The following is a 27,081-nucleotide window of genomic DNA, read 5'->3' on the forward strand; positions in this document are numbered from 1 at the left end:
TGTATTTTTACACTGTAGAAACCTAAAATACTACCAACCGTTTTTGTCTAATTTCTGGCTCAAATATGTTATTACACTTAAAAAAGACACAACTAACTAAAGTAACTTTTCACCAACTTGTTTCTTGTCAATAATTCTTGAATATTAATAAAACATACTAATTCCATTGGTTTTCACTTAATTTGGACAAATGTCTTGTTTTGTATATTTGTTTTTAACTTGTGTTAGCAAGATATGAAACTCATCTGTTTACTAGAAAATGCCTTGCATCTATCTCATTGTGATGGCAAACAATCTATTTCCGAGCTCTGGTAGTGTTATGCTTCCATACTAATCATCATATATTTTGTTTGGTGACATGGAAAAAAAGAAAAAAACAACATATTTTCAGCTGTAGATGGAGCTCTGAAGATTTCACACAAAGTCACGACAACATCTTGGCTGTTTTTCTGCTACTGTTTATTGAACTTGTTCAGTACTGGAGTTTCACGGAGCAAACAACGGCCACAACACTGTGTCACAGGTTCTCTCTTTGGGTACAACAAACTTACACAAAGTTCAAATTATTCTTCTACAAAATGGGACTAAAGCAGACATGGACTGTTTTTCTCTTTTCCCAGGCAACCATAGAAACGCCACCCCGTCAACACACACACTGCACATAGACTTCTACCACTCTCATCCATACAACATGCATACGCCCATCCAGGGTGGGATACATTCTCCAATTTATTGAGCTGTTATTTTTGACATTTTTGGATCCCTTTTTTTCACCACTTTCCATGAAACAGTGCTCATCTCTACATACACAAAGAGGCCTGACTATCAGTCTGCGGCTGCTTTGTTAGCAAGACCTGGAGCAGGAACTTAAGCCAAGCACTAACTGAATCATTACATTTATAAGCTACATTACCTAACGGAGAACTTATTAGCCAGTGGTAGAAAAATGACTTTGGGTTTGGTGTTTTTTTTTCTTTTTTCTTTTGCTAAAATCCCATATTTCGGATTTCAAGCCAAAACTAAGTCCACTCAGTGAAACACCCGTGTGGAACCATAGTTGTGGTTCTGAATGCTTCAGACGATTAACTTTAACAGTTTCCCATGACCACAAAGTGTTTTGCAAAGCCCAAGCTTTCAGATTAATTTCCTACCTCCCAGTCATCAGCTTCGCTTTAGTACGCTCTGTAACAACTGGCAGAGTCTTAAAAGTGCATCATTCCTTTTTGTGCGTGTGTGTGGATCCTGAACTTGAATTCAGATCATCATTAATTAAAATGGGTTTTTTTTTTTGTGGACAAATGCAGGAATTCTGGTCGGGCGGTATGTGCCAAACAGTCAATCAAGGTATTTGGTTGTGAAACCTGGACTGAAATGAGCGGGTGGAAGCCAGGGCTTTAAGAAAGTAACCAGAGTAACAAGAGCAACAGAGCATACACACACTGGGGTGTTTATCTTCATTCCCCCCAAAATATTCACTACATTTGTTCCTTGTCGGGTTGGACCTCGGGGTGTAACAGTACAGTCGGCTGACAAGACGTGACGCACGGTCTACGGGACAAGTCTACGTTTGACTTCCCTCCCAATGCCAAAAGAAAAAATAGAATCCTGCTTTTTTGCCGTTTCACAAACAGAGAAAACCGTTGATAATGTTTAATTAGATCATGTTTAATTAGATCTGCGTTTGGATTCAAGAACTGTCCCCTGATTAACTTCAGATTTTAAAGCATAGACAGTTGAATGCAATGCAAATTCCTTCAAATTCATAATTTCTCTTCACTGAAGGTGTGAGTCACGTTAGCTCCAGCGCCTTCTGTGCTTCATAAAAATACTAAAGACATCTTGTTTTTTATGTCCTCACAAAAAGTACAGCAAGAATATAAAAAATAATACCACAAGTTGCGTTTTAGAGTCTGTAAGCAGTTTTGAAGTAAGTTGTTGATTTTCCAGCAGCAAATTTGAAGCTGCAGTAAAAATTAAAAATGACTAAGACCCTCCATTAAACACAAGTAACACACAGCTTTATTTCATGTTGGTGTTCTATGTGGATCTGCTCTGGCCATCATCTCCCTGCGCAGTTCTGCTTGGTTCTCATCTCCTGCCGCGACTCTGCCTGCGATTCGTCCCATAGAGATGGATTTCTGTGGCAGAATTCCAACCAGGCCAATCAGAGAACAGACGAAGTCGTGAACGATGACGTCGAATAAATTCAATCAATAAGCAACAATACGTTTTTCAGCTTGTTTTGTTATTGTACATTGTGATTTAAAACAAGCCAACATCTGCATTCTGTGCACATGACTCAGGGACCTCGACATAAAAAACCCCATTTTCTTTTGCTGTTTGTTTTTGCGAGGGATTTTATTCCCCCCTTTAAAATAAATTAAAACAAACCAAACATTTGGCTTCTTTCTTTTTCCTGTTTTTACCAAACATACACCAAGCCGCAGCCCAGAAACCGTGGTATGTGCCCAGCAGTGATGCTAGTATTGTTACACTCCTGATATGTTTGTCTTTCAGTCGTATTAAGTACAAGCCACAATTGCCTCCGACCCAAAGGTCCATGTAAAGGACTGGGACCGGGAAGGCTGCTGAATCTGTCAAAGCACTAGTTTGATTTCACGAGGTTAATGCAGAGGATTCTGAAGAATTTGGTCTTTGACGATTACTGCAGGGTGAAACTTGACTCCTAATATTACGGTGTGGGAGAGGTGAGAAGCACGAGGCATTTCCACTCAGTTTGCCATGTTTACAGACGGGACAGTGTCAATACGGCTGGATTTAGTGAAAAAATAAACCTCTGAACTTCAACTGGAAAAACAAGCAAATCTGTTGGGACCAAAATGTGATAAAATGATGATAAGATACGACATATAAAAGCTCCTCTAGCCTAGTTCTATAGGTGTGGACATTTTTTAGCTAACACTTTGCTAAAGCACCTCATTATCCAATTCCTCAGGTGATATAAATGAAGAAACATGAGGAACCTGAAGTAAAGTTTCCTGATTTTTGCCAATTTTCCAGTCAATTGGTAGAAAATGCTAAAAATAATCTCCATTTTACAAATGTACCAGAAAAGCCCACAGTATTATTTACCTTTTTGGAGTGAAAATGTAATTTCCACCTCACAATTTCCTGCTTATTTTTTTTTTCTCATTTCCCAAAACTATTTCAGATAAGCAAACAACTACTAGAATGAGACATAACTGACCCGATTTAAACACGTCTGTTTTCAGAGGATGATTCCATTTGTCAATGGACTTCCTTAATCTCAGTGGGGCTTTTCCTGGTTAAATAAAGGTCGTTTGAGCTCAGCACGTTATCGCTCCAAAACTTTAATTTTCTGTTTCGTTCAGATGGACATTCTTGTGTGTTTTGGATCATTTTCCTTCGGTACATTAAATGTGTTTGGGCTGAAGGTCACAAACTGATGGCCAGACATTCTCCTTCACAATTTTCTAATAGGAATTGCAGAAGCCAGCCAATAGACCAGATTTCATTGTTTCTTCACGGCGAGTCATTCGGGCTGTGAAGCAGCAAAGCAGCCTCGTTTGTGGCTCTCTGGCTGATTTAGTGACGGCTTGGACCAGAATACAAGAATGCTGAGTTTAGTTTGCCAGCCCAGGCGGTTGATCCAGATTCATGTTTAGGAAAATGTTAAGGGGCAATTTACACAGACATGATGCCTTTCAAAAAATATACAGACATATTAAAGTCTTCAGAAAAAAGCAAGGTTCAACTCAAAGACTTACTTTTTCATCAGCCAGGTGTTTTGTTTTAATTCAGTTTGATGGGATATGGGACTTTAAACATCCAGTGGCTTTAGTCAAAAAGTAGACCTGGGAGCACTGAGTCATATCTATATGTATACTCTGTTGTTGCTGAAAATACACACGCACACACACACACACACACACACACACACACACACACACACACACACACACACACACACACACACACACACACATGCACGCTAACAAATTTAGACAAAGATAATCAACCTGAACATTTTGGGACATTGTATACTGTTATTGCTGTTTGACCAGGCAAATTTTGTGAAGTCATTTTTTTTTCATATATATTATAATTTACAGATTGCTTTTCTGGCAAAGTCAGACAGCTTTGCTTGGTTCATTCAAACATTGCGTGTTTAGATGATCGTTCAGCTCAGGTGAAATGAAGTAAAACTTTTTTTCTTTTTACACTTTTAATAAAAAATAAAAATAAACATTTTTGTGGCCCCTGAGTACTTTCAACTTGACATATTTGGCCACAATGACAACATGTTTGGACACGACTGGTGTACACATTTCTTTGTTTGTTTGGATTGTAAAGTGTAAACTTGGATTTTTTAGTTATTTTTCTCTTTTGGATAACCCAGCCTGGTACTTTATCAAATGTTTGGAGACATCTGTTAAAATGAGTCACAGATAGAACAAAACTGGTCATTGCTTCTAACAAAAACTGTAATGATGGCAAAAGAATTACATATCCAATGATGGGACTGTGTTTCTGTATATTCAGCCTACTAAATGGGAAAGGGACATTTTCCATACTAGCCATACAGTCATTGGAAAAACCTAAGTACACGCTTGATGTTTCTGTAGGATTTCAAAGGGAAGTAACTCTTGGACATTGCCAATCAAAAACCATGTGTGAGTTTCACTACATCAACTTCTACCAACAGAGGTACTTTGGCAGATGGACAGCCTGGAGCGTATGGTCTGTGTTTACATGGAGCCATGATGGAAAGGCATCAGGAATAACTTTAGGGAAGCCACCGCCACCACTCGTTTATCAAAAGAGCACTGTAAGAGCAACCAAGGACCGTCATTCAGTCGTGGAAAATATTTAGGAGCGTTTCCAGTCTTCCTAGGGACTCAGTTAGCAAATGAAATGTTACAGTTCATGGAGACACAATTGGACCACAGGATCTTTCCATGTTTTAGTCACAGAGTTCACAATAAACTCCTCCATACCCCAAACTATCGTAGAGTCCAATGCAGTCATCTGTCTGATAGTTAGGCTAAATAAGCTAAGCTAGACTAAGCTAATTAGACAAACGAAATGAGTTCAGCTGTGTGTCCACGTGGAGCTGTTTCTTTTGATACGATGATATCGTAGCTCTATCTCTCAATGTATCCCGAATGCACTTTTCTTTCACAAATAAAAACTTTCACCAATAAACATGGCACCGTTCGCTGTTGTTTGGCATTCTTCGCATTGTTCTGTGACACTGTTACAGCACCACCGACTGGCACGGCAGAGGTACTACAGCGTCTTCTGTTGTGCTAGATCACCGGCCGTGTGGATGAGCATTTTTTTTCTCAATCGTTTACCAAAACTGACCATGTTTGCAATGACACAATTCCCCTACAATTGTAGTACGGATTGATGAAAACAATACTGAAGACGACATCTAATCACGATTGCAACTAACAGTCTTTCAACAATTATTTAGTTTTTCCTACAAATGTAGAGTCTCTGGCTGAGTGGAAGCTGTGTTAGCTAACAAGCTTTCAGATGCTAAAGACAGGGGGGCTAGCATAACAGGAAACACAGCTATCGTACTTATCACCACCAAATGTGGTACACTTGAAAACAACACAAAAAAAGCTAACACAAAAAAAAATTATTGTTTTTTTCTCCCCAACATTTCAAAGTAGAAAATTCAAGTGCAATTAATGTTCCAAATATTAGTTAAATCACATACATTTCTCTCTAAAGTAACACTTTGTCGCTTCTAGGTAGTTTATCTCTTCTTGTTATATATATATTTTTATTTTCATAAAAAGAAAAAACAAATTGGTGTTGTCTGTTCATGTGCTAAGATGGATGAAGCACAGGCTAAGGTGGAATTGCTGGGATGTAATTAATTCATTTGTCACATTTAAGTACTTTAAGCGCATCGGCTCATCAGCCCAAAGTGTTGAATGCTGTAGGAAAACACCTGTGCACTCTCGTTGTGGGTCAGTTCATAATGACGCATCATGACTCTATGACTGGATGTGTCCGTCATTGTTCAGACATATCCCAACATTCGGAAACAAGACAGAGCAAAGCATTGCTAATACTAAACGACTGTGGAGGAGTTTGGAGGTAGAGGGCAAAAACGTCAGAAAATAAAGATTAATGGACACAGCAGCAGCTGATATTGGTTAGCTAATACAAGCCTGTTGTTATTGCTAATAATTCAGTATCAATATTATTCTATTAGAACCACTCTATAGTAAAACAGACCGTATAATAAAAGCTTAATTACATATTTCAAAGAGACCGTGACAATGCTTAAAGGGATAGCTTGGATTTTTTTCTTTTGAAGATATTGCAAATGTTATTACTCTTACCCATGATAGTTACAGTGATAAGAATATGTCATATTGCAGTGAGTTTGAAAGAAATAACTACGAAAGACTAATAGCTTCCCAGATGGAGCCCATGTTTAAGCTGTTTAAAAATATTCATATCTCATTGAGTACAATGCCATGTTAGTGAATATTAACCTTTCACACTTTCTTTGTTAGGTCTAACAGGTATAGACCTATAGCTAAAGTTACATAGGATCAGACTGTATCAATCCACCAAATCAGTTGATCATGTCAGCAAGAGTAATAAGTACCCCAAAATGACGACACCTGGAAGAGCACAGATCTAAAATGCTTAAATTTGTTTTTGAGAAAATCCATTGGGAAATACAGATAAATATAAAAGATTTTAAATTATTAGAATTAAACGTAAGATTTAAAGGGATCTGCAAATTCACTTTGTAATATCTAAATGATTATCTTTTTTTATTGTTGTTGTTTTAACACAGACACAATTTGATGCCATGCACTAATACTTAGTAAGTAGTAACCATAATTACCTTTAGTAATTAGTTCAGATAGTTAGACTTGAGCCCCTCTTCCAAGAGTAAATGGATGTAGAACAAATGGAAAATAACAACTAACAGAGCAAAACTAATACAGCATCAATCTGAAATAGCCTATTTAAACTTTAAAGTACTTAGACAGAAGCAGTACTAAACAGCAACAAACCAAACAACAGCCTTTTTGGAAATGTAGACTCTTAGTATTGGGTTCTGTAATGTTTAAAGGAATAGTTTCAATTTGAGTTGTTGTCTCACAGATATTCCAGAGCTGTAAGCCTTCTCCAAGAAATAATTCACAAAGTAACACAATCTCCATTACTTGCCATGATTTTCACTGACTAACTGGATTCACAAAGCAGTTTGCACTAAATACATGCAACTGACTGAGAAATTATCCCTTTTTTTATCTTATCAGCAGGCAGTTCTTATCATTTTAATTAAAGGAGAACTCTAGGTTGTGACCCGACAAGACAAAACTTCAGCAACATTTGTCTGGAGGAACAAGTCACAGTGGTGTTTTCACATCAAGACGTTATAGTAAAAAAAAGTGAAGTATGCATTCCTTTAATTGATTCATTTGATCATCGTAATATTTCATATGTATTCCATGCAAATATACTACACATGTATTGTAACTATAAATGTGAGAATAAGAAAGAAAGGCTTGTGCGTAAATACGACTTGCCACTTTCCACCTTAATAAAAATAAAAAGAGCAGATATTTCAGTATTTCAGGGTACCAAACAGTTGCTCTGGTTGCAAATGAGAGAAATATGTATAAATATGAGAAGGTTTTCCCTTAATGCATTCATAATGGCTCAACTAAATGTGTGTAAACTGCTTCAGAGATGATCAGCGTCTCCCTGACACTGACCAAACAGGTGTGATTTTGCAGAATTAAAGGCTCTCACATACTCTTGCTTGCAAGCATTTACCATTTGCAAATGGGTTTCTTTCGTTTTCCACCAACTCATTGCAATCTGACATCCATCTACTCCAGGAAAGCTGTTACTTTTCTCACAGAATGTCATTTCAAAAATCCAAGCTATCCCCTCTCAGTAACTTTACAACTGTACAACCTTTCAATGCGACATCTTTAGCCACGAGCCAAAGCCAAAGAACACCTTCCACAGCATAAACACAGCACAAGGAAGAAACAGCTAGCATGACTGCAATGGATGAAACTATCATTATTTGCAGAAACCTAAAGGTGGTCATAAAAACATATTTATGATCCAAACTATGCTATAGCTTCTAATTTACACATTTTCTCTTTGTTTGAAAACCATGGATTATTTTCCTTTCACTTCAGAATTATGTGCTTCTCTGTGTTAGCTTTTTACACAAAATGCTGACGTGCTAAAACGAAGGGCAAAGGGTGTGAATATTTTTGCTAAAAACTGCCTTTAGTAAAATCTCTATATATATTTTTTAAATCAACGTTTCTCTCACCAGTGTGGAAGAGACATGGCAGACGTATAACGTAATAATTATACTCGTGTAAATCAATATCTACTTTACAAAATTCTTGGCCACCAATTTCCTTTTGTCTCCTGTTTATGTAGGCTAGCATATTGAGTAAATTGTTGTAAGGGTTGTTTCTATTGGACAATAACTTTTAGCTAGCGAGCTAGCTAAACTAACTAGCCAGCAAAGTAGCTAGCGAGCTATCTTGATCAAACTATCAGATCAAAACAAGCACATAAATTAATCAACAGTTCATCGGTATTTGTGGAATAAAGATCATTTTAGACGTAGCAAGATGATCTTACTCAGATCAGCTGTTGAGTACACTATCACAACATTTAGCTTCATTAACACTGTGCTTTCCATCTGTAGGACATTAATTAAAACTATGGATGTTTTTACATTGGTGTATTCAGGGTTATAACTCTCTTTGCTGAAATATAAGGAACAAATATATTACAAAATTAAATACTAATGCAAATTTCTACAACACAATAATTACTGGCCTCCAAAAACCTATACTTGTCAAACTTTGGATGTTTAAGTGTACAGTTACTATAAAGGGTGGGGTTTACAGTTCTGTATTCAAGACGTTGAAAGGCATCATGTGACAACAGAGATCGAGGACAGGTACAGAAAATCAGGATTTTTTTTGCCACAAATTCGGCAAAATCCTGAATGCGGGCAGAAGGTGATGAGGGATTCAGTGTTACATGAAGGCCGGAGGGTTTGGAATGACGCAGGATCACAAGGGTCTAACAAGAAAGTGCAAGAAGATTTTCAGTCTAGCTGTATGGTCGCAGGAACCTGGTCACTTTGGACCGCAGCAGCTTGATGAAGGAGCGAGGGAACATCTCTTTGGACTCTGCACTTGTGTACTTAAAGTAATTCTGGGGGTGGGCGAGTACGTCAAACAGGGCTTTTATTAACTTCTTGTCCTGTCAAACAAAAGAGGCATAAACCATAAAAACTGCTGCATGTGGAAAATTAGACAATAGAAGGAAAGCTTTGCATCATCTTTTCAGTACCTTGAGTATCTCCTGGTGGTTCTCAGATGCATAAAGTCTACCATCTCGCACTATGTCTTCTATCAGCTGTTGGTAGTCCTCTGCAACATGAAAGAATCAAAGGGAAACAGGTCAAATAGAGACTTTACCAGCTGAGTTGAAGAAGAAAGAAAACCAAAAGATCTTTCACTGGGGTGTTAAAGCCAACAATGCTAAAGCGGCTACAAACTCACCGTCATAGGTGACATATGGAACTTGGAAGCCTTTGCCACTGTTCCCCTCGTTCGACTTAAACTGGATCCAAAGTCTGCGAGAGCGAGAAGTAAAGGCTATGGGTCGCTCATAGGTCTGACACGTCTCGTAGGTTGTGATGGAAGTGGGCACCGCTAGAGAAACAGCACAGAAACATTCAAGTCTGTTGGCTTTTGTTACAGTAGCATCTTTAACAAAACACCTTGGGCTGGGATATAGATTCTTTTTTCCCAGTATCTGTGTTTTCTGATACCAATATGGTATCTGTGGTTGAAGTGCCTCTTAGATGCCAACCAAGGCGGGTACAACCCAGGGTTGCTTGGGATAAGTTCACACTGTGCAACTTCAAAATCCTTCAGGACTTCAACGTGACCCAGACTGTATGATCTGTTCTAACAACAGAATCATATCAAAAAGGTCCAACAGAAGGACAGTAGATGGACATTGGCTTGCCTATAGAGATAAGTTAAAACATGCATTTGTTGTTGAACGCAGCTATCCTAAACCCAAAAACCACATTCCAGTCCTCGTGAGATAAGATATCTAGATAGAAAAATAGTTGAGTCTTTTAATTAGCAGGAAATTGAATCGTGAATGATTTGAGTTTGATGTGGTCCCAGTTGAGTCCATGTATCCAGTTTATGTCCATTGGATTTATAGGATCTGGGTTAGGAAACTTGGACTTGTGATTCCTAATTCAGTATGACAACCAGGTGTATCAGCATCTTATGAGTGTTGTTATGAATGTTATTTTTGCATGCTATTGGGGTAATCACATGCTGGACACTGGGGAAGTGCTGATAGCTAAGCAGAAGAGCTGAGCTACTTTCTGTCACTTATGTTAGTCATAGGTTGCCTTCAGCTGTTAGAATCTGCCAAAGGTTTGCTGCTTTTACCACAGATCACAAATTGAAACTCACAACCAGAGATTTTCTTATGATTCTTCATGATGAAACATTGTCATAGATGGCCAGTAAATCACACAGTGTGAACTCAACTCTTTGTAAGTGTGTTTTGGTTTTCAGTTCGAGGATGGACTGTGCCACCAGATGGTATTTTCCAGAACACACAAAAACACAGCACCACTGGAATAGATTGAGACATTGGACAGGTTGTGCTGGAGAGTGCCAAGACAGAATGGATCACTGAACTTTAGCCAAGGAAAGTCAAGGTGATGCAAGTTGGACATTATTGATGAGGCATCCCATGCTACATGAGGCGCCATGCCTCATTTGGTTCTGCAATGCCGGTTTGATTTTTGAATGCTTGCATGTGTGCAGGACATCGCCTTCTGATGAGACTGTTTTGTGGAAGCGGCTCAAGCATTAGAATGAATTGTTTGACCTGAGTTTGTAAAGATGTGGATCAACTTTTTATTGCATCTTTTAACTGTTTCTCTATTTACCACTCTTTCTCATGACCAGCACATCTCCACACTCATCTTCAATGGGAAGGAAGATCTCTGGCACCACAATGAGGATTCGTCTTTTGTGCGGTGGGATTATGGTCCAGACACAGTCCACATTGGATGGGTAATCTCCAGGGTAGTTTGGAGACTCAATGTAGCCGGTAAAATCTCCCAGTTCCCCTCCGCACATCTGGTCTGAGGAGAGATTTAATCAAAACAACTTTGAAGTAATACTTATTCTAGTACTGTGATGTATAGAACAAAAACATCTTGACTCCCAAGAACAATATTTGAAACATAAGTCTTAAATAAAACATAACATTACTTTTGCAGTGAGACACATTGGTGACACCGTCAAAGTCGGTCGTGGTGTTCCCAGGACAGTTGATGCAGTAGTTCTGGCCAAACTCAGACTGGTATGTCCCCGCAGGGCAGCGGATGCAACGGTGGGTACTGGAGTTGTAATAGTGTCCAGGAGCGCAGTGCACTGAAAAAGCAATGGCAGACAGATCATGGATTATGATACAGTAAACACATAAGCATCGAACCATACAGGTCGAAAAACATTCTGATCACCTGCCAAAGCAATCCTCAGCCTGAAGGTGTACAAAATGTTATCTGTTGATGCTTTTAGTCAGGTCTGTGAAACCAGGAAGCGGACTCAGCCCCTCTTTTGTCAACAGTTACCTTCAAGAACAGTTGCTGACAATTAACCGTGTGCGTCATCACCTCAAAGTTTCCCCGATTCCCTGGAACCCAATGAACCCAACATCAAAGACTGGACCTCAGTGCGTGTCCAGCTTGTGCTGAAGCAGAAAGGTATTCCACTGGGCAACAAATCAACCTTGCACCCCATCAAATACATAAACAAACTCCTACCTTCCTGTTGTTCCATGACATATTCTCCATGTCATGTCCTTCATCATACTATTCATGCTCATACTTTCACTCAGAACCAACTTTATCCCCACGTTCTGCAGACTTTTTCTTTTTTTCTTAATCTAAAGCAAAGCTGCCAACCAAAGTCCTTCTTCCTTCAACAATCTCTCTATCTCCATGTCTCAGAGTTGGAAATTTGTTATTCAATTCAAATTCAATTAAAAAATACTTTATTTACTCCATGTTTCTTGCATTTGTTTCTAATCCTTTCTGTGTTTCTTTTTTGTGACAAATACATTTTGGAAAAGGAACAAAAGAAACAACCTTAATTTCTTTAGAACATCATATATTCTCTTCTCAGGTTTTGGGAGGTTTTATTTAGGTTTTTATAGCAGAAAAACAGGATTGTGTTTTCAACCTTACTAATTAGGCCAGACATGGAGTCTACAGGAGATTGTTGTCACAAGCTTTAATATTTTTCTTGGAACTCATTTGTTTGTTTTTATGTTTTAATTACACATGATAAAAGATGGAAGATGCTTTGAAATGATTCTATGTGGTTTAGTTTTCCACATGCTAATTACTGGACAGAGGAGAACGTGTTCGCTGTTCACACTGTCTGCAAACATCCACCAGAGAGGAAACGTGCAGTTTTCTATCAAATCTCTGGTTTGTAAAGAAATACAGACACCGAATGAAGCCTGACCTTTGGCCTCACAGTCCCTGAAGGTGACAGAAGCTTCATATTTGGTCATGAGGCCTCCTCCACACAGAAAGCACAGAACCCGGCCTGGTTCTGGCTGGTAGGAGCCCAGAGGACAGAGCTGGCAGGGCCGGAAGCCGTCAGTGGAAAACTGTCCTGCAGGACACTGACCTGTCAGGCAGACAAAACAAAACAAAACCCCCATTTACAGTCAGTCTTCCTGAGTGGAAGTTGGGTGGTATTTATGAATTTTTCAAACCACCGGCTGTCACACTTGAACATCACCAAGTTTTACAGCTGAAGCAGAGGCCAGATACCTGCGGCTCCAGGGCCGCGTGTCACGCTTTAGACTCTGTAGTGTGGCTTTCAGTAACATTGTAAAAACAATAACAAAATGCTACTTTTAGCTTACGCGCTTTCATGCAACACATGCACAGCATTTTTAAAAATAAAAACCAATACTAACACCTTAAACTAATTGTGTTAGGACTATTCCTTGTTTAGTCTTTGTTTTTTGTTAATAGGTAACAATCTATGTGCATTTTATGAGGTCAATCTCTATAAAAACTGAATTTCCCATTGAAGAAAACATATTAAACCTAAAAACAAAATTGTTGGTTTATTTAATTTACAAATTTAATAAAAAATTTTCTGCAGATGTTATTATGGAAAACATCTATAGGAATATCTACATTTTAAAGAGACATGTTGCTTTGAGGCTCTAAACAAATGCTGGAAAAAATGGTTCTTATGGTTGGAAAGGTTCCCGCAACTGAAGTAGAGCAATGCCTGGATGTTAAACACTGAGTTGCCTGATTGTAGTTTCTTTTCTTTAGTTCAGTTTATTTATGTTGTAGAAAAGAGTAAAATGATCTCCTGGCACATAAAGTGCTTTGTGGAAGTATTCAAACCTTTTGACACATTTCAGATATTAAAAAGTTATGGAAGACCAAAATTGCAACATTAATTCTATTTTCAGCTGCTGTCGTTCACTTTCACACTGAACTGTGTCAAACAAACTAAACCCTTTGAAAAGCCTGTTCTCCTCCTCGCCTCTGGGGGCGCTGCATCAAAAAAACACTGAAGGAAACGACACAAAAATCTTCAGGAAATGGAAACAAAAATGGAGTGAAGGCAGATTTCAGCGGTTATATGATTTCTCTTTTTTTTATTTTGGTCCTGGTAGTGCTGACTCACTTGTTTAATTTGGATATGTTTACCCAGAATTCCCTGCTCTTTGGCCCACTTCCTGCTTTTGATCTGCTTAGTGTTCACATTTACACAGTGTCAGAGTTCACTTCAACATAAGTGACACCCAGGTTTGTATGCGGACCAGAATTCACTTCTTTGGTTTGCATCAGAGTTTGATTACACATTCACACCTCTGTAAACGACACCAAACTTTCTAGACAACAAACTAGAAGCGAACTGAACAGGCCTGTTAGGAATGCACCCAGTGCTATTAATCATATTTTTTTCTCCTGTTTTTTTCTTACAAATATGACTGGATCTAATGAAAATGTTATCGAGACGATGAGGTTACCTCCACACTGAGATACGTTCTTGGCACCGGCGATGCCCTGTCCTTCAGTGCTGGGACACGGTTCACAGGAGAGCTGTCCCTCCATGTCCTGGTACGTTCCAGGAGGACACTGAACACACTGCTCCTGCTCTCCACTGTAAAATGTCCCTGCACCACAACTCACTGTGGATGAAAAGCACACAGGTTTAATTCTCACCCAGGCACAGCACAGTCAAGACATCTCCACGAAGTCCAGACCCACCACACTTCCCGTCCTGGAAGACCTGACCAGTGCTGCAGGTATCGGCTCCCTCTGGGATCCTGGACGGTTTCTGGGCCACTTCGTACTCGGTTCCAGAGAACTGGATGTAGAACTGCTGCTTGTTAATGGACTTCCTCAGTGTCCGCATGGCGATCTGGAGCTTCTGCCTCATCTTGTCCCGCACACAATCCATGTTACACGAGTCTGAGGTAAAAACGTTGAACTTAAGCATGTCTTGAGCCTTTGCTGTATGTTTACGGTTTCATTCTGGCAGGTTGTGAGAGAACTAAGAGAGAAAACAGAACCTGAGGCTTCCTCCTCTTTCATCTCCATCTCAAACTCCGCCGTGATGAGGGAAACCTCTTTGGACGGAGACTTGCGCCCTCTGCGCCGCTTCTTTGACGAGTCACACTTGAAGTTGACGAACGTTACCTGGCAGTCATCTGTGCAGGGGAACTGCCCTCCTGTCAGAGTGAAAACAGAAATCATGAGGATGAAATTTGACTCCAATGTGATTTCTGCATCAGCGCATCTGAAGTGAGCAGAGATGTTCTTTACCTTGGATGTTCTGCCTGGAGGAGTCCTTGTGTTTCTCCTTGCTGCGGGGGCTCAGGTGACACTTGGCATCTTTAATCTTAAACTTGGCCTTCTGCTTGATGGGTGGGGCCAGTGGATCTGTGTTCATGCACATCAAAAATGAACACAAAGTGTGCTTAATATCAGACCTGTGAAGACTTCCTATCAATTGATTTGTGATCAGGGCAGATACATTTGTGCCCATTCAGAAAATAATCATTATTTCCGATGAGGTTTGAGTTTCTGTTCCCCTTTTTGGGCAGCGGTTTCTGAACTCACCTTCCTTGGATGTTCTGCCTGATTGGTGGTGTTAAAACATCTGACCCAACTCTGGGTCATGAAGAATGGCTCCAGAAATCAAATTTGATTTAAAACCATCGGCAATGGCTCATTTTGTTATTGCTACAAAGCTTTAAAAAGTTTACTGCTGATTATTAACAAGAACTGGGTGTGCAGGCTAGGATTTTCTAAATTTGCCTGCTGGCAAATTTACAAAGCTCCAAACTACACAGAACAGACTGGAACACAAAGTGTGACTCAATGACCAGAATAACACTTTATTGGAGAGTATTTGATTGCAGTTTCAATATTTGTCGTCTTTAAGCCACATTGTAGCTGAATTAGCAGTTTGCTTTATCTCCATTTGGAAGACACAGTGGTGTCTTTGATTGCTTCCATGCTCATACAGTAAAGAGAGGCACTGAGCTTATCCAGCAGGATGGATCTCAACATGATTTTACAGTTTTGTCACAGACCGGGCTTATGTTGAACTATTATTAAAGTTGTATGCAATATAATCTTCACACATTGAAAAAAAGTAAGAGTTCAAATACACTATTAGTCTAAGGGTGCACCAATATATTGGCCCTAATTTCCTTTAGTTTGGGATGTTAGCGATCAGCTGATACTTAGGTGTGAAACATCATCATTAATCTTATCTACCTCTGCAAAGGTCTAAAAATCTAACTCTGTCCTTTTTTTCCCTCTGGCTGACTGACAGACCCGCCCACCAGGTCACGTCTGAATGTGTGCAGTTAACGACAGTCACCCCACTGTGGCTAACTCTGCTCCACTGTCGCCATATTCAGCGCTTTTTCAGACAAAACATAAAAAGAGTCGGTATTGGGCAAAATCGGATTGGACAAGTCTGACTTTTTAAGGGTCAGCAATGAGCCAGAAAACTGCATCCATACACTAGTCATACCGTCTCCATGGAAATAAAACACATGTACACAACCAATGCTCACAGTGGAAGGTCTAAAAAACTATGACCAAATCAGAGCACACCTTCTGACTGCCGAATCAGGCTCTGCTGAAAAATAGGATTTATAAGGAGTGGTGGTGGCGGTATCATGCTGTGGGGATGCTTTTCTTCAGCAGGGACAGGGAAGCTGATCAGCGTCGATGGAGATAATTACAGGGCAACAATTCAAGATATTAAAGTTTGTGGTCATAATGTGAGACTTTTACATAACTCTTTAGTTCCTGGATTTAATGCAACAGTGCAACATGTTTAGGAGCATTACCAGGTTGGATGGGAACTCCACAGCTTAATGTGTAGTTCTCTGAGTCTGCAAGGAAGAAACACAAACATTAGATTTTAGTTAAAGAAAGAGGAATGATCATAATGAGAGTTTAGGGTTTACGTAATGTTAGGGGGTGATTGGTGGTGTTAAAACAAGTTTCATCCCTATTTTGTGCAAAAACAGACAGAGAGCCCAAAGGCTGACGTGTTTCCATCTGACCTTAACCTTGATTGTGAAATGAAAGCTGAAAAAAAAAGAGTTATTAATGATGTCTCTCTCCTCCAATGCACAGGAACACACATGTACACATTTCGAGAAGGAAACGACAGATTGAAGCCTTCGAAAATCATAAAAAGCAAGCAGAATAAACAAGAGTCCAGTCTCTGTTAAGCCACAAGTATTTTACCTGGCTTTCACCTCTGTGATATTAAAACGGACTCCAACAAAACAAACACTTCACTTCACGCCTCGGAGCCATCTATCATTCTCACACTGCAGCTGCCAAGTCAAACCTAGCGAGGGCCACATTACGGAACGCCACCATCAAAGTATGTAATCATTTTGCAGATGTGTTAAGCGCTATCGCAGCAAAAGAGCCTGAGGTGTTAGCCAGAGCGTTGGGATGGCTGGGGCTGACAGGACCCCATCCTGAGTGAATAACACACCAGTCAGAGCAGAGAGCTGGACGTGGAGCCCAGAAATAAAGCTCAAAAAGCTGCAGCTGTCAGCTGATGCCACCAGAGGGCAGCACTCAATGGCAAACAAGTAGATGCCTTGATTAAAAATGTGAAAGAGGATTTCAATTAGATTTTTATACTATGATAACCTTATTAGATTCAAAATGCAGTTTGTGAACGACCGTGTCATTTATTAAAGGAACATATAACCAGTGAGTGAAAAATAGTCCAAGATGTCCAGGACTGGCCGTCCAGTCACTCTGAGAGCAGGCCGCAAAATGCTAAATGAAGTCTACAAAACCAACACCGCAGACTTTTCTGCTGTTATATCAACTACAGCAAGAGCCTGTTGATGATATGACAGAAAATATGTATAATCAAAAAATTTAAAGGGCCGGTATTGTGTATTTTCCAGGCACATTGTGCCATTTCATACCACAATCTACTAAACAACATAGTAAAAATGCTGTATAAGATGTGACTTAGAAGAAACAGGACTTTGGTATTTAACTTCTTGAAATTGTCTCTTTAAGAAACTGCTGCTTTTTCTGACACTCCGCCTTCATCACAACAATGCTTTCCTTTCATGAACATCCGAATCGTTTTTACGACTGGAAGGCTCTGATTAGCCTCTCACAAGTTCATATAATAGCTGAACTCTGACCCCAACCCCTGTTGGAGTTGTAAAGCAGGAAATTCAAACCATCTCTTCCATTGATCATAATGGGAAAAGATCATATCTCTGACTCCAACGTCTCTCGCCACGACTCTTTGAAGATGCCTGAATCATATGAGTTGCAGCAATATTTTATTTCCCTTTAGGATAAATAAATTACATTTGAGTTGAATTTGAATGAACAACAACATAAATCAACTCATTAATACATTCTCAATTTTGCCAGAGTAAACAGGACACAAGAAAATCGATGCTAACTTCAGAGCTACTTTCAGTAGCTCAGATCATTTCAGGAGCAGGCAGCTGCTGCTCATCCAGAATGCTGCAGCAAAGTCCTTATGTCACTCCTCTGGCCGCGTTTTTAAAAAGATTGATTTTAAATTCTTGTTCGGTGTCGGTCTACAAGTGTTTCCATTTTTCCATGTACAGTCTAAACGTTACCAGTGTTTCAATGATGCATCATAATTCGCTGTTCTTTCTGGTCCTGAATGATCGACGGAAACTCTACCTGCGAGGAAGAGAGCGTTGGAGGGACAGGAGAGCGAGCAGACCTCTGCACCTCCGCTCTTAGTGCAGACCAGCTGGGCTCGCGGAGCAGGCTTTCCGTTAGGTAGACACTTCACAGCCTCTGAGGAGCACACCACACCACATCACACACCGGCAACGTCCAAACACGGAGGCTGGAGGTAGAGGCGTGGACGGGCCGGAGCCGGAGCTTACCGGTGCAGTCCTTCTTGTTCCAGTGGAGCTTCTGTCCCGGCGGACACACACACTCATAGCTGCCCTGTGTGTTCATGCAGCCGTACTCACAGCTGCCGTTGTTGATGCTGCACTCATCGACGTCTGATGCAGGAAAGCAGAGAGAAATCTGTGTCCTGGTCGAGGTCAGAGATACAGGTCAACAACATCTCTGCGTGGACACTCACCTCCACAGTGTGTGAGGCCGTAGAGGATGTATCCCCTGTTGCACAGGCACTCAAAGCTGCCAGGATAGTTGATGCAGGTGTGGTCGCAGGTCCTCTCAAAGGAACACTCATCGATGTCTGAGGGAGGCCACACACACAAACGGCAACGGTTTTCACACTTCTTGAACTTTTTCACATTTTGTACAAGTGCAACCGCAATCCGTACCGCGACACATGGTGTTTGAAATGTTTCACAAACAATCGAAAGCGTGGGGCTCTTTTTGTTTCCTCTGAGTGAATCCTTCATGCAAGCAGCCTGTGTTGGTTGTGTGAAGGACGCAACAGGTCAATTCAATATCAACTAAATGTCGTTATTAATAAATAATCCATCAAATGAAAAGAAAAAAAAAAGGCCTCCATGAAATAAAACCTTCCTTCCTGCCAACAGTCAGTGTAGGTGATTTATGAAGGCAGCTGATTAACAGCTCATTTTATTTAGGGATATCAGATTGAAGGGGGCTAAACGCAAAAGCACTCCACACTTCTTGGCTTTACATGTGACATATTTCAAAACTAGTTATGATTTTCTTTCCACCTCACAATTCTGTGCTTCTTTGTGTCGGTCTATCAAAAAATACTGATAGTTTTTCCCTGAACTGTGTGTGTTCTAGTGAAATGAGATGCAAAGGCAAAATGATAACAACTGACGTTAGATTTGATCTAACATTTTACATGAGGGCCAAAACTAAGAGATGAACCTGTTGAGCGGGCAAATTCATTAATTATATAAATACTTAATTACAAGAGGGATCTGTAAATCAGTGCAGATCAAAACATATATAAACAATCCTTAACAACTGCATTATTAAAGAGGATTACAGTTTCCTATTTTTTAGTAGATTTTGGGCTAGAATATGTTTTTCAGGAAGGATTAAGTAATAAATGCTTGTTCATGCAGTAAACAAATTCAGTTTAAGGAGAAACGCCTTAAACTTAAATAAGAATCTTTTTTTGTCACGCAGGATGTAAAATTATGGTCCTCTGACTGACTTGTTAAAAAAGTAAAGTTTCTCACTGCGACTCTTCCTCTCAGTCTGTTTCCTCGAGATGACCTCTAAAAATACTAAACATATGCATTACTGTTATGACCTTTTTTGTCTAAAAGAGAAGATTTTTTTGATTTTCATGAGACATAAATCTCATTAAAATCAGTTTTAAAATCTCGTTAAACTGACAAAATGTTCAATTTGTTTTGCAATTTCGTCATAACGAGAACATTTTCTCTTTATTTTCAAGTGCTGGCAGGTAGATGCCTTCATAAAATCCTGAACAAAACACAAGTCCAATAAAAGGCTGAAATATTCTGCTTCACTTGGAATTCAGGACACAGTAAAATCAAAACTTGCTCAAAGCAAGTACCATAAAAGTGTAAGAACTAGTTATAATAAATGAATAAATGTGAAATCTCAGTGGGATACAGTGTTGTCAGTAAACATGTTAATCTAACATGTTCTAATGGAGTCTGTAACTCAGAGGAAGTTGGTCTGGATCCTGGATGTTTGCTCTGCAAACAGTGAGAGGACATTGGAACGGTTCGCCCGTGTGGTCGCAGCCAGTCGGACCAGAACGGTTTGCATAAACAGAAACGCCACACAGTAGTTCCTAACATACGTACAGTCATCCTAAAAAGAATGTACACCTTTCATTTAGAAGATTTTTACATATCAAGAAATAAACAAACACGATCTGGTCACAGCCATTCAACAGACACGTTGCCATCGCTGAGCAAAGATGAAGCCAAAATGGAGAAACTGTGTGAAGAGCTAATGCCGGGTTCACGCCGCAAAATTGCCGGATGATTTTCCAACTCGAGACAATCAAAAATATACCAAATAAAAGGTTTTGAGCATAGCTCTTCTTCCTCTGACCGCCTAAAACTGCAGTTTGTGAGCATCATGGCCAGGGAACTTTGAATGGAAATGTCAATGGAAATGGACATTAAAACATTATTAAAGCGTATCAATGTTTCAGAGAAACACCTTGCAAATATTTTTTTATAGAAACACAACAGTTGTGAAACTGTTTTTTTTTTTCAGACAAAGATTTGCGAACATTCGTAATGGAAACACAGCTATTGCTGGCTGAATTGAAATCTGTTGAAAATTTCTGGTGGGGGTTGAAAATGGCAGCTGCAGCACAAAAACCCAACAAGAGCTGGAGGCCTTTGGCTGTGAGGGGTGGGCTAAGATTAAGGAACACTACAGGCTTGGTAATCCGGAGAACGCCAGACTATTAAAAATGCTCATCATAAAGAGGTTGAATAATTTGGCGACTTCGATAGTCAGTAAAGGTGTCACGCTACATTTACCCTCCCATGCTGTTAGCTTGTTGCTCAGGAGGAGCGCAGCAAATGTCACGGTTAGACAGTGGGTAAGCGGGGGCATTGTCCTATCAAAACGTCGGTTTCCAAAACCACAAATAAAACCGTATAAAGCCGCCGACGAGGTCAGTGCAACCCTGTCGGACCGCACACTGTAAAGAACTGGTGGGGCCCAAATGACCCCGCCTCTTAAGAACGCTGAAGACTTAATTTGTTCTTGTTTGATTGATTCACTGCAATCATCTGTCAGTTTGCACATTTTGCCCGTAAAGTTTTTTTTTTTGTTTTTTTTCCACAGCTGGGGTTGAATCATTTTGGCTTCAGATGTCTGTGGATGGGAAAAACCTGGCAGCTATTGGCATTGCGGCACATTGGCAGAGGTGTGCTTCTGCTAGCGACGCCATATCAGAGAGACGCTGTGATGTGGCTAACACCACTCAACACCACATACTTAAAGACTTCAAATATGCAACCAACGAAGCCTGGCTAACCCAACGCATACACACACTGCTGTTTGTCTCAGAGTGTTTGTTTTGGGCGGAGCGTAGAAGAACCTTAGGGTTTTGGTGTTAGGAAAAATCATTTTGTGTTTGTCTGATCTGCCTCGCTTGCTGTGACTTGTAAGTAGGAATTTGCCTTTGGTCATGCAACCTTAGTGTGTTCAGAAAGCATCCAGAGACATGACATACACACCCAGAGAGGGAACTCACAGATGCATGAACAGCAGCTTGACCTTCCCCTACTGAAGCAGTAACTCTGCTCTGATTACATCAAACAATGCAGACAGTTCAATTTTCACAAATGAGATCATAAATAGCTACAAAACACTTGCAAGCTGTACAAAAGACCAGAATAACTTTACTTATAATGATAGCCAAAATGTCTTTCTGAACCAAACAGATTATTGGCAAAAAAAAAAACAAAACCAAAAAACAATGATTAAAAAAAGAGACGTCTGCTAACCTTTGCATGTTCGTTCATCGGTGAGAAGTTTGTATCCTTTCTGGCAGCTGCACTCGAAGGAGCCCACCGTGTTTCTGCAAAAGTGATCACAGCCTCCATTGTTCTCCTCGCATTCGTCGATATCTGAGTTGATTCAGTCAGAAGGTCAAATCAACAAAGATAATTAGGGACACATGAAAAAAGTCACAAAAAACTCACACAAGAACACCAATACTGGAGCACTCCATCCTATACATGAAGGGTTTGCCCATCAGGGATTGACAGTTAACAGGTAAAGCGTATTTAGGATTGGAAACAGGCAATAAACTGGAAGAAAGAGAAGATGCTCTTTCTTAGGAACTCAAAAATGTTAGATAAGACAGTAGATTCTCTAATTATTTTCCAAACCTCTTCTACAGACAGTTTTATCTGTAGGGATTAATTTTGCTTTGGGAAATATGATTATACAACACTACAGCACATTCAATTAGATTATGTTCAAGTTTCCTTTTAAAAATGGAGCAATATGAACATTTTCATGGAAATACGTGAGACAGGCTGGTGGGTAATTTCCATCTCTCATCCTGAAGGCATTGATGTTGAACCACATCAATAAGCAAAGGGACAAAAAAAACACAAAATAACACAAGAATAAATACATAAAACAACCTTAAAATGTTTATCTGTAGATATACTCAATGTTGGCATTTTTGAAATAGATTCTTAGAAACATGGATGAAATTTCTAGTGGGTCCAAAGTTGGTTGACAGCTGAAGGTCGAATGGCAGAGCTGCACCACACCACAGGTCAATGTACCTGCAGCAGATCTGCTACACAAAGTGGATCACTTTAAATTCACTCCCAATGCACAATTATTTTATCAAGTGTCTAATTTTAGCTTTTTACTCTAACTTTTTATTCTATATTCTAGTTATACCGTCTATATTATTGCAATATTTGTATTGTGATAAATATGATGAGATGTGCAATGATGGCCGGATAACAAAGTTGACCTTGACCATGACCTTGAAACTCAACTTAAAACCTGTTAAAATTGTCTTTCTTGTCACAACCAAACTGACGCATTTTGATGGGACTCTGTGTAACAGAGTTTGATAATAAACAACATTTTCACAAATAAAAATGTGAATAACACAAAACAAGACATGACGTTCACATTCAGCCTGAATAAATCTGTCCTCCTCTGTGGAATTTAATTTCAGACAAATTCATGCACAAGTGTTAGAATATGTCAGGAACTCTTCAAATACACACAAGTATTGGACAGTTTTTTATAAAACATATTTTACGACTATTACTATTAATAATAATATTAAAAAGGGGGATGGAGTCGCCCTGAGGAGCTGCTTTTATTGACCACATGGCAGATCTGGTTGGTAGATGGATGAACTTATATAGCTCTCTTCCAGTCACACTGACCACTCCAATGATTTGACACCAGAGCCGCCTTCGCTCATTTTAACACATTTATACATCTTAGTGTAAGTGGGAGTAAGTGTCTTGGCCAGGGGCACATTGATATGTGACAGGAGGAAACTGGAAGGCAATTCCTCTACTGAGCCGCAGTTGACCCAGTCCAAGCAGAAATGGTGATAAGCAGGGAGGGAACCGGAAAACATGAGAGGAAAGAGGAACTTAGATACTAAAAGGGAAGAATATGGATGTAAGAGAGAGGGAATGGTGACTAAAACGAGAGCAGGAAAATTGTCAGTAGAAATGTGTGATAATCTGTTTTTTTTTTTTGTTTTGTTTTGATCACCGGTTTGGGGACTTTTGCATTTCATTTGGTTCCCATTTTGCCCATGTTCAATAACTAACCAAGTGAGTGTGCGCCCCCAAGTGGGCACATGAAGATCAGCTGAAGTAATGGAGAACTAGTCTGAGCTGCTCTGACTGAACAAATGATTTGGATCTTCATCAGTGCAGACAGAGTGTCGGCATTGTGGAACATGAGATTTAGAAATGTTATAATTGGGTTATTACAGCATTTATGATGATTCAGTAGCTGTGGTGTGGAGCTCAAATATCCCAGAGGGTACTGGAAACTCAGAGGCTATTTTGAAGGTTTCAGTTAATTAACTATAAAAGCACTTTCTACATTTGAGGCCATTTCTTAAGATTTTGTCTGTGTTGCTCCTGTTCATGTCTTTGCTCCCATTATTTGTTATTTCATGTTTTACCTGAAGTACAGTCTGTTCCAAAGGATTTTATTCCAGTCATTAACGTGCTTCTGTTGTTTCCCGAGGCTGAGAGGGACAGCTGTTTTTTCAGATTCAGGATAAAACCAAAGTGCAAACGCGTCACTTTTGAGTTGAGAAGTCTAGAAATGATAAAACTAATGGTTAATTCATTTCTACGAAATCCAAAAATTAGGGGGCGGAGGGGAACAAACGTTATTCCACAGTGCTTGCTTGCTAGCCGTGTTGTTTTCACTGCAGCGCGTCTGTAAAACCAGTGAACACAACATTGAGCTTACCCAAGACAGACAGACACGGCTTTTTAATTACCTTCCTCGCTGAAAACACTGGCAGAATCACAGCATCTGCCCACACTTAAGGGGCACTTTGAGGGTGGCTATGGGTAGATAATTACCCTTAATGAAGCTTAAATGTTCCTTGAGCCTAAGTAAATACATTAAGCCAGAGCAAGTCTTGAAATGAAAAAGTCTGCAATGAAGAAAAGGAGGACAGATAAACGCAAGTCAGTCCTTCCGAAGTTTCAATATGATCTAAGTTTTTGTCATCATTCAGTCCGATAAGGACAGACTGTGTTCTATAAAATAGTTAAGTGGGTTTATTAAAAGATTGAGAGTGATGTTCATACATTGAGAAGGCTATCAGTTGTAATCAGATTCCTTCAGACAAAAAAGCATGTAAGGCAAATACAGTGGAGAGAATAAATATTTGATATACTTGATTTTTCAAGTTTTCCCACTTGTAAAGAATAGAGAAATCTGTCAGTTTCATAATAAGTACACCAGAACTGTGAAAGACAGAATATATATTATATTGTTTTGGCATTTTAGTGTTTCAATATTTAATCGCCACCCAACACAAATTCTGCTTCTCACAAAGCTGGTTCATCTTAGGAAGCTCTCTCATCCTTCCTTACCTGCATTATTATAGTTTGGGATTTTCATCATAGTTTAGTTTTGTTAACTTTGGCACATTTACATATAAAAACGGGAAAAGTAGGGTTAGGGTTAGGGTTAACCCTAACCCTACCCTAGGGTTTCGGTCGGCAGTTTATAGATTTAATTGTTGATTCAATTTCAAAACTATAGTCACAAAACACAGCCAGTCAGGTGTCTTAAAAGAACGGATTAGTTGCACTTATTGCTCGCGTTAGATTGATTCTTAAAAAGTTTAATTAGGTCTGAGTCACATATATTGAAATATTGGTTTTAGAGTGGAATTATGTGATTCCTGACTGTAAGATGCGGCATGGTGTTTGTTTCTGTGTCAGTTAATCAAATGGCTTCACTCACCAACTGCTGATGCAGGAGAGGTTATGAATCAAAAACATTTACTGTTATTAGTTTAATGATTAAAATAAAACAATGAGTGAAATCAGTGTGTGCACAAGAATGGACTCATTCATGCTTGTTTTCTTTTTTAACAAAGAAACATCTGGATGGCCAAAGGCAATGTGGAACTTTAATGAGGATGTCCTTAATTAAAGGAAAGACATTTCACACAAGACTGCATCCGGAGAGTGTGTTGGAGCAAAAAATTCAAAACAAAAAAATTTAAATAATTTCATAAGTGGTCAGCCAAAACCAAAAGATGCTGTGAAGAGCACCCTCCCTCCCAGATCTGTCTCAATGCATCAGAAATGTTCTGGAGTGGTTAATGAGCGAAGTTTTCTTTCAACTCAACGTTTGAGAAGAAAAAATGGAAAGAAAGAAAATGCGAGGTTAAACAAAAACAAATCAGATTCTTCTCACTTTGGCCTGATGCGGACTCCCGAATTGGAATGTGCACCAAACACAAATACAGAACAAATTGCGTAAAGCTAAGAAAATCTGTGCAGCTTTTGCAAATATTTACAGAGAGAAGTAATTAAATGGAAAAGATTTGCAGAAACCCGAACCTCCACAAATAATTGGCGACAGAGCATGGGGATCTGGTTGTGTTGGAGAGTGTTGGTTTTCTTTGCAGGGTGTTGTCAGTGCAGAGGACAGACATCAGGCTGAGAAGACGTGTGTATTTACTCGGGTATTAAATGACCACAGCTCAGAAACAAACACTCCATGACTGCATGTGGGCTGAAGGAAAACTCTCTGTTTTGCATAACAATGATGTGTGATGAGAGGCTGAGCTGCAGCTCCTCTGAACAGCTCCGGCTATTACAGTCTCATTTAACTCAGCCTACTCACCACACAGGGAGGCCCACGGATTCACAGCTGCTGTCTTGGTTGTATGTCGAACACTTGTAGAGATATGCGTGTAAAAACGGCTTGAATTGGACTTAAAATCTTTTCTTTTTTTTTGTGTGTGTGAAGCTTTGATATTGCACTTGATGTAAAATCTTGGCCTAATCCTGATTCCAGCTTGAGGTACAAGAAGCTCTGACCTTGGATCAAACAAAAATAAATAAACTCCATGACCTCTTACCTGAAGATATTTATTGGAGTTATATTACCCATTTCCACCCAGCAGTTTGAAGTAGACTACTTTTAAATAACTGACAGTTATTGTAGGTACAAAGAGACCCTGATGACATGTTATGTGCTTAGAGACCTCTGGTAGACGGGTGTTGTACACAGAACAGGCAGGATAAATGTACTGAACTAACAGAAGGATTTTCTTGTCATGCTGATCATTCGCAGAACTTTTACACTCCATTGGCCCACAGTCACACAGCAGCAGACCCCTTGGGGCTAAGAGCTCAACGGTTCACCGTTTGGTCTGAGCAGCCAAAATGTCAATTTTAAATATTCATATATTATTACAAAATAAATGTCTTTTAAGTCATATTTGATATATACGTAATTTTTTGGTATTA

General features: G+C 39.5%; 1 protein-coding gene across 1 annotated transcript in view; it reads right to left on the minus strand.

Moving 5' to 3' along the window:
* Positions 1 to 441: 441 nt before the first annotated feature.
* scube1 (signal peptide, CUB domain, EGF-like 1) overlaps positions 442 to 27,081 on the minus strand; it is an 88,234-nt gene continuing 61,594 nt past the window's right edge. The window contains exons 9-23 of the mRNA XM_055055533.1: positions 22,075 to 22,197; positions 18,753 to 18,869; positions 18,547 to 18,669; positions 18,335 to 18,454; positions 16,474 to 16,518; positions 14,930 to 15,046; positions 14,677 to 14,835; positions 14,372 to 14,575; positions 14,131 to 14,292; positions 12,591 to 12,758; positions 11,331 to 11,492; positions 11,003 to 11,200; positions 9,579 to 9,731; positions 9,367 to 9,446; positions 442 to 9,276 (exon numbers count right to left, since the gene is read on the minus strand). Of these exons, the coding sequence (XP_054911508.1) occupies positions 9,124 to 9,276; positions 9,367 to 9,446; positions 9,579 to 9,731; positions 11,003 to 11,200; positions 11,331 to 11,492; positions 12,591 to 12,758; positions 14,131 to 14,292; positions 14,372 to 14,575; positions 14,677 to 14,835; positions 14,930 to 15,046; positions 16,474 to 16,518; positions 18,335 to 18,454; positions 18,547 to 18,669; positions 18,753 to 18,869; positions 22,075 to 22,197 (2,084 nt within the window). The 3' untranslated portion in view covers positions 442 to 9,123. The remainder of the gene's footprint in view (positions 9,277 to 9,366; positions 9,447 to 9,578; positions 9,732 to 11,002; positions 11,201 to 11,330; positions 11,493 to 12,590; positions 12,759 to 14,130; positions 14,293 to 14,371; positions 14,576 to 14,676; positions 14,836 to 14,929; positions 15,047 to 16,473; positions 16,519 to 18,334; positions 18,455 to 18,546; positions 18,670 to 18,752; positions 18,870 to 22,074; positions 22,198 to 27,081) is intronic.

Source organism: Poeciliopsis prolifica, unplaced genomic scaffold (genome assembly GCF_027474105.1).
Source record: "Poeciliopsis prolifica strain line A6 unplaced genomic scaffold, Auburn_PproV2 SCAFFOLD042, whole genome shotgun sequence".
In the NCBI taxonomy this organism is placed as follows: domain Eukaryota; kingdom Metazoa; phylum Chordata; class Actinopteri; order Cyprinodontiformes; family Poeciliidae; genus Poeciliopsis; species Poeciliopsis prolifica.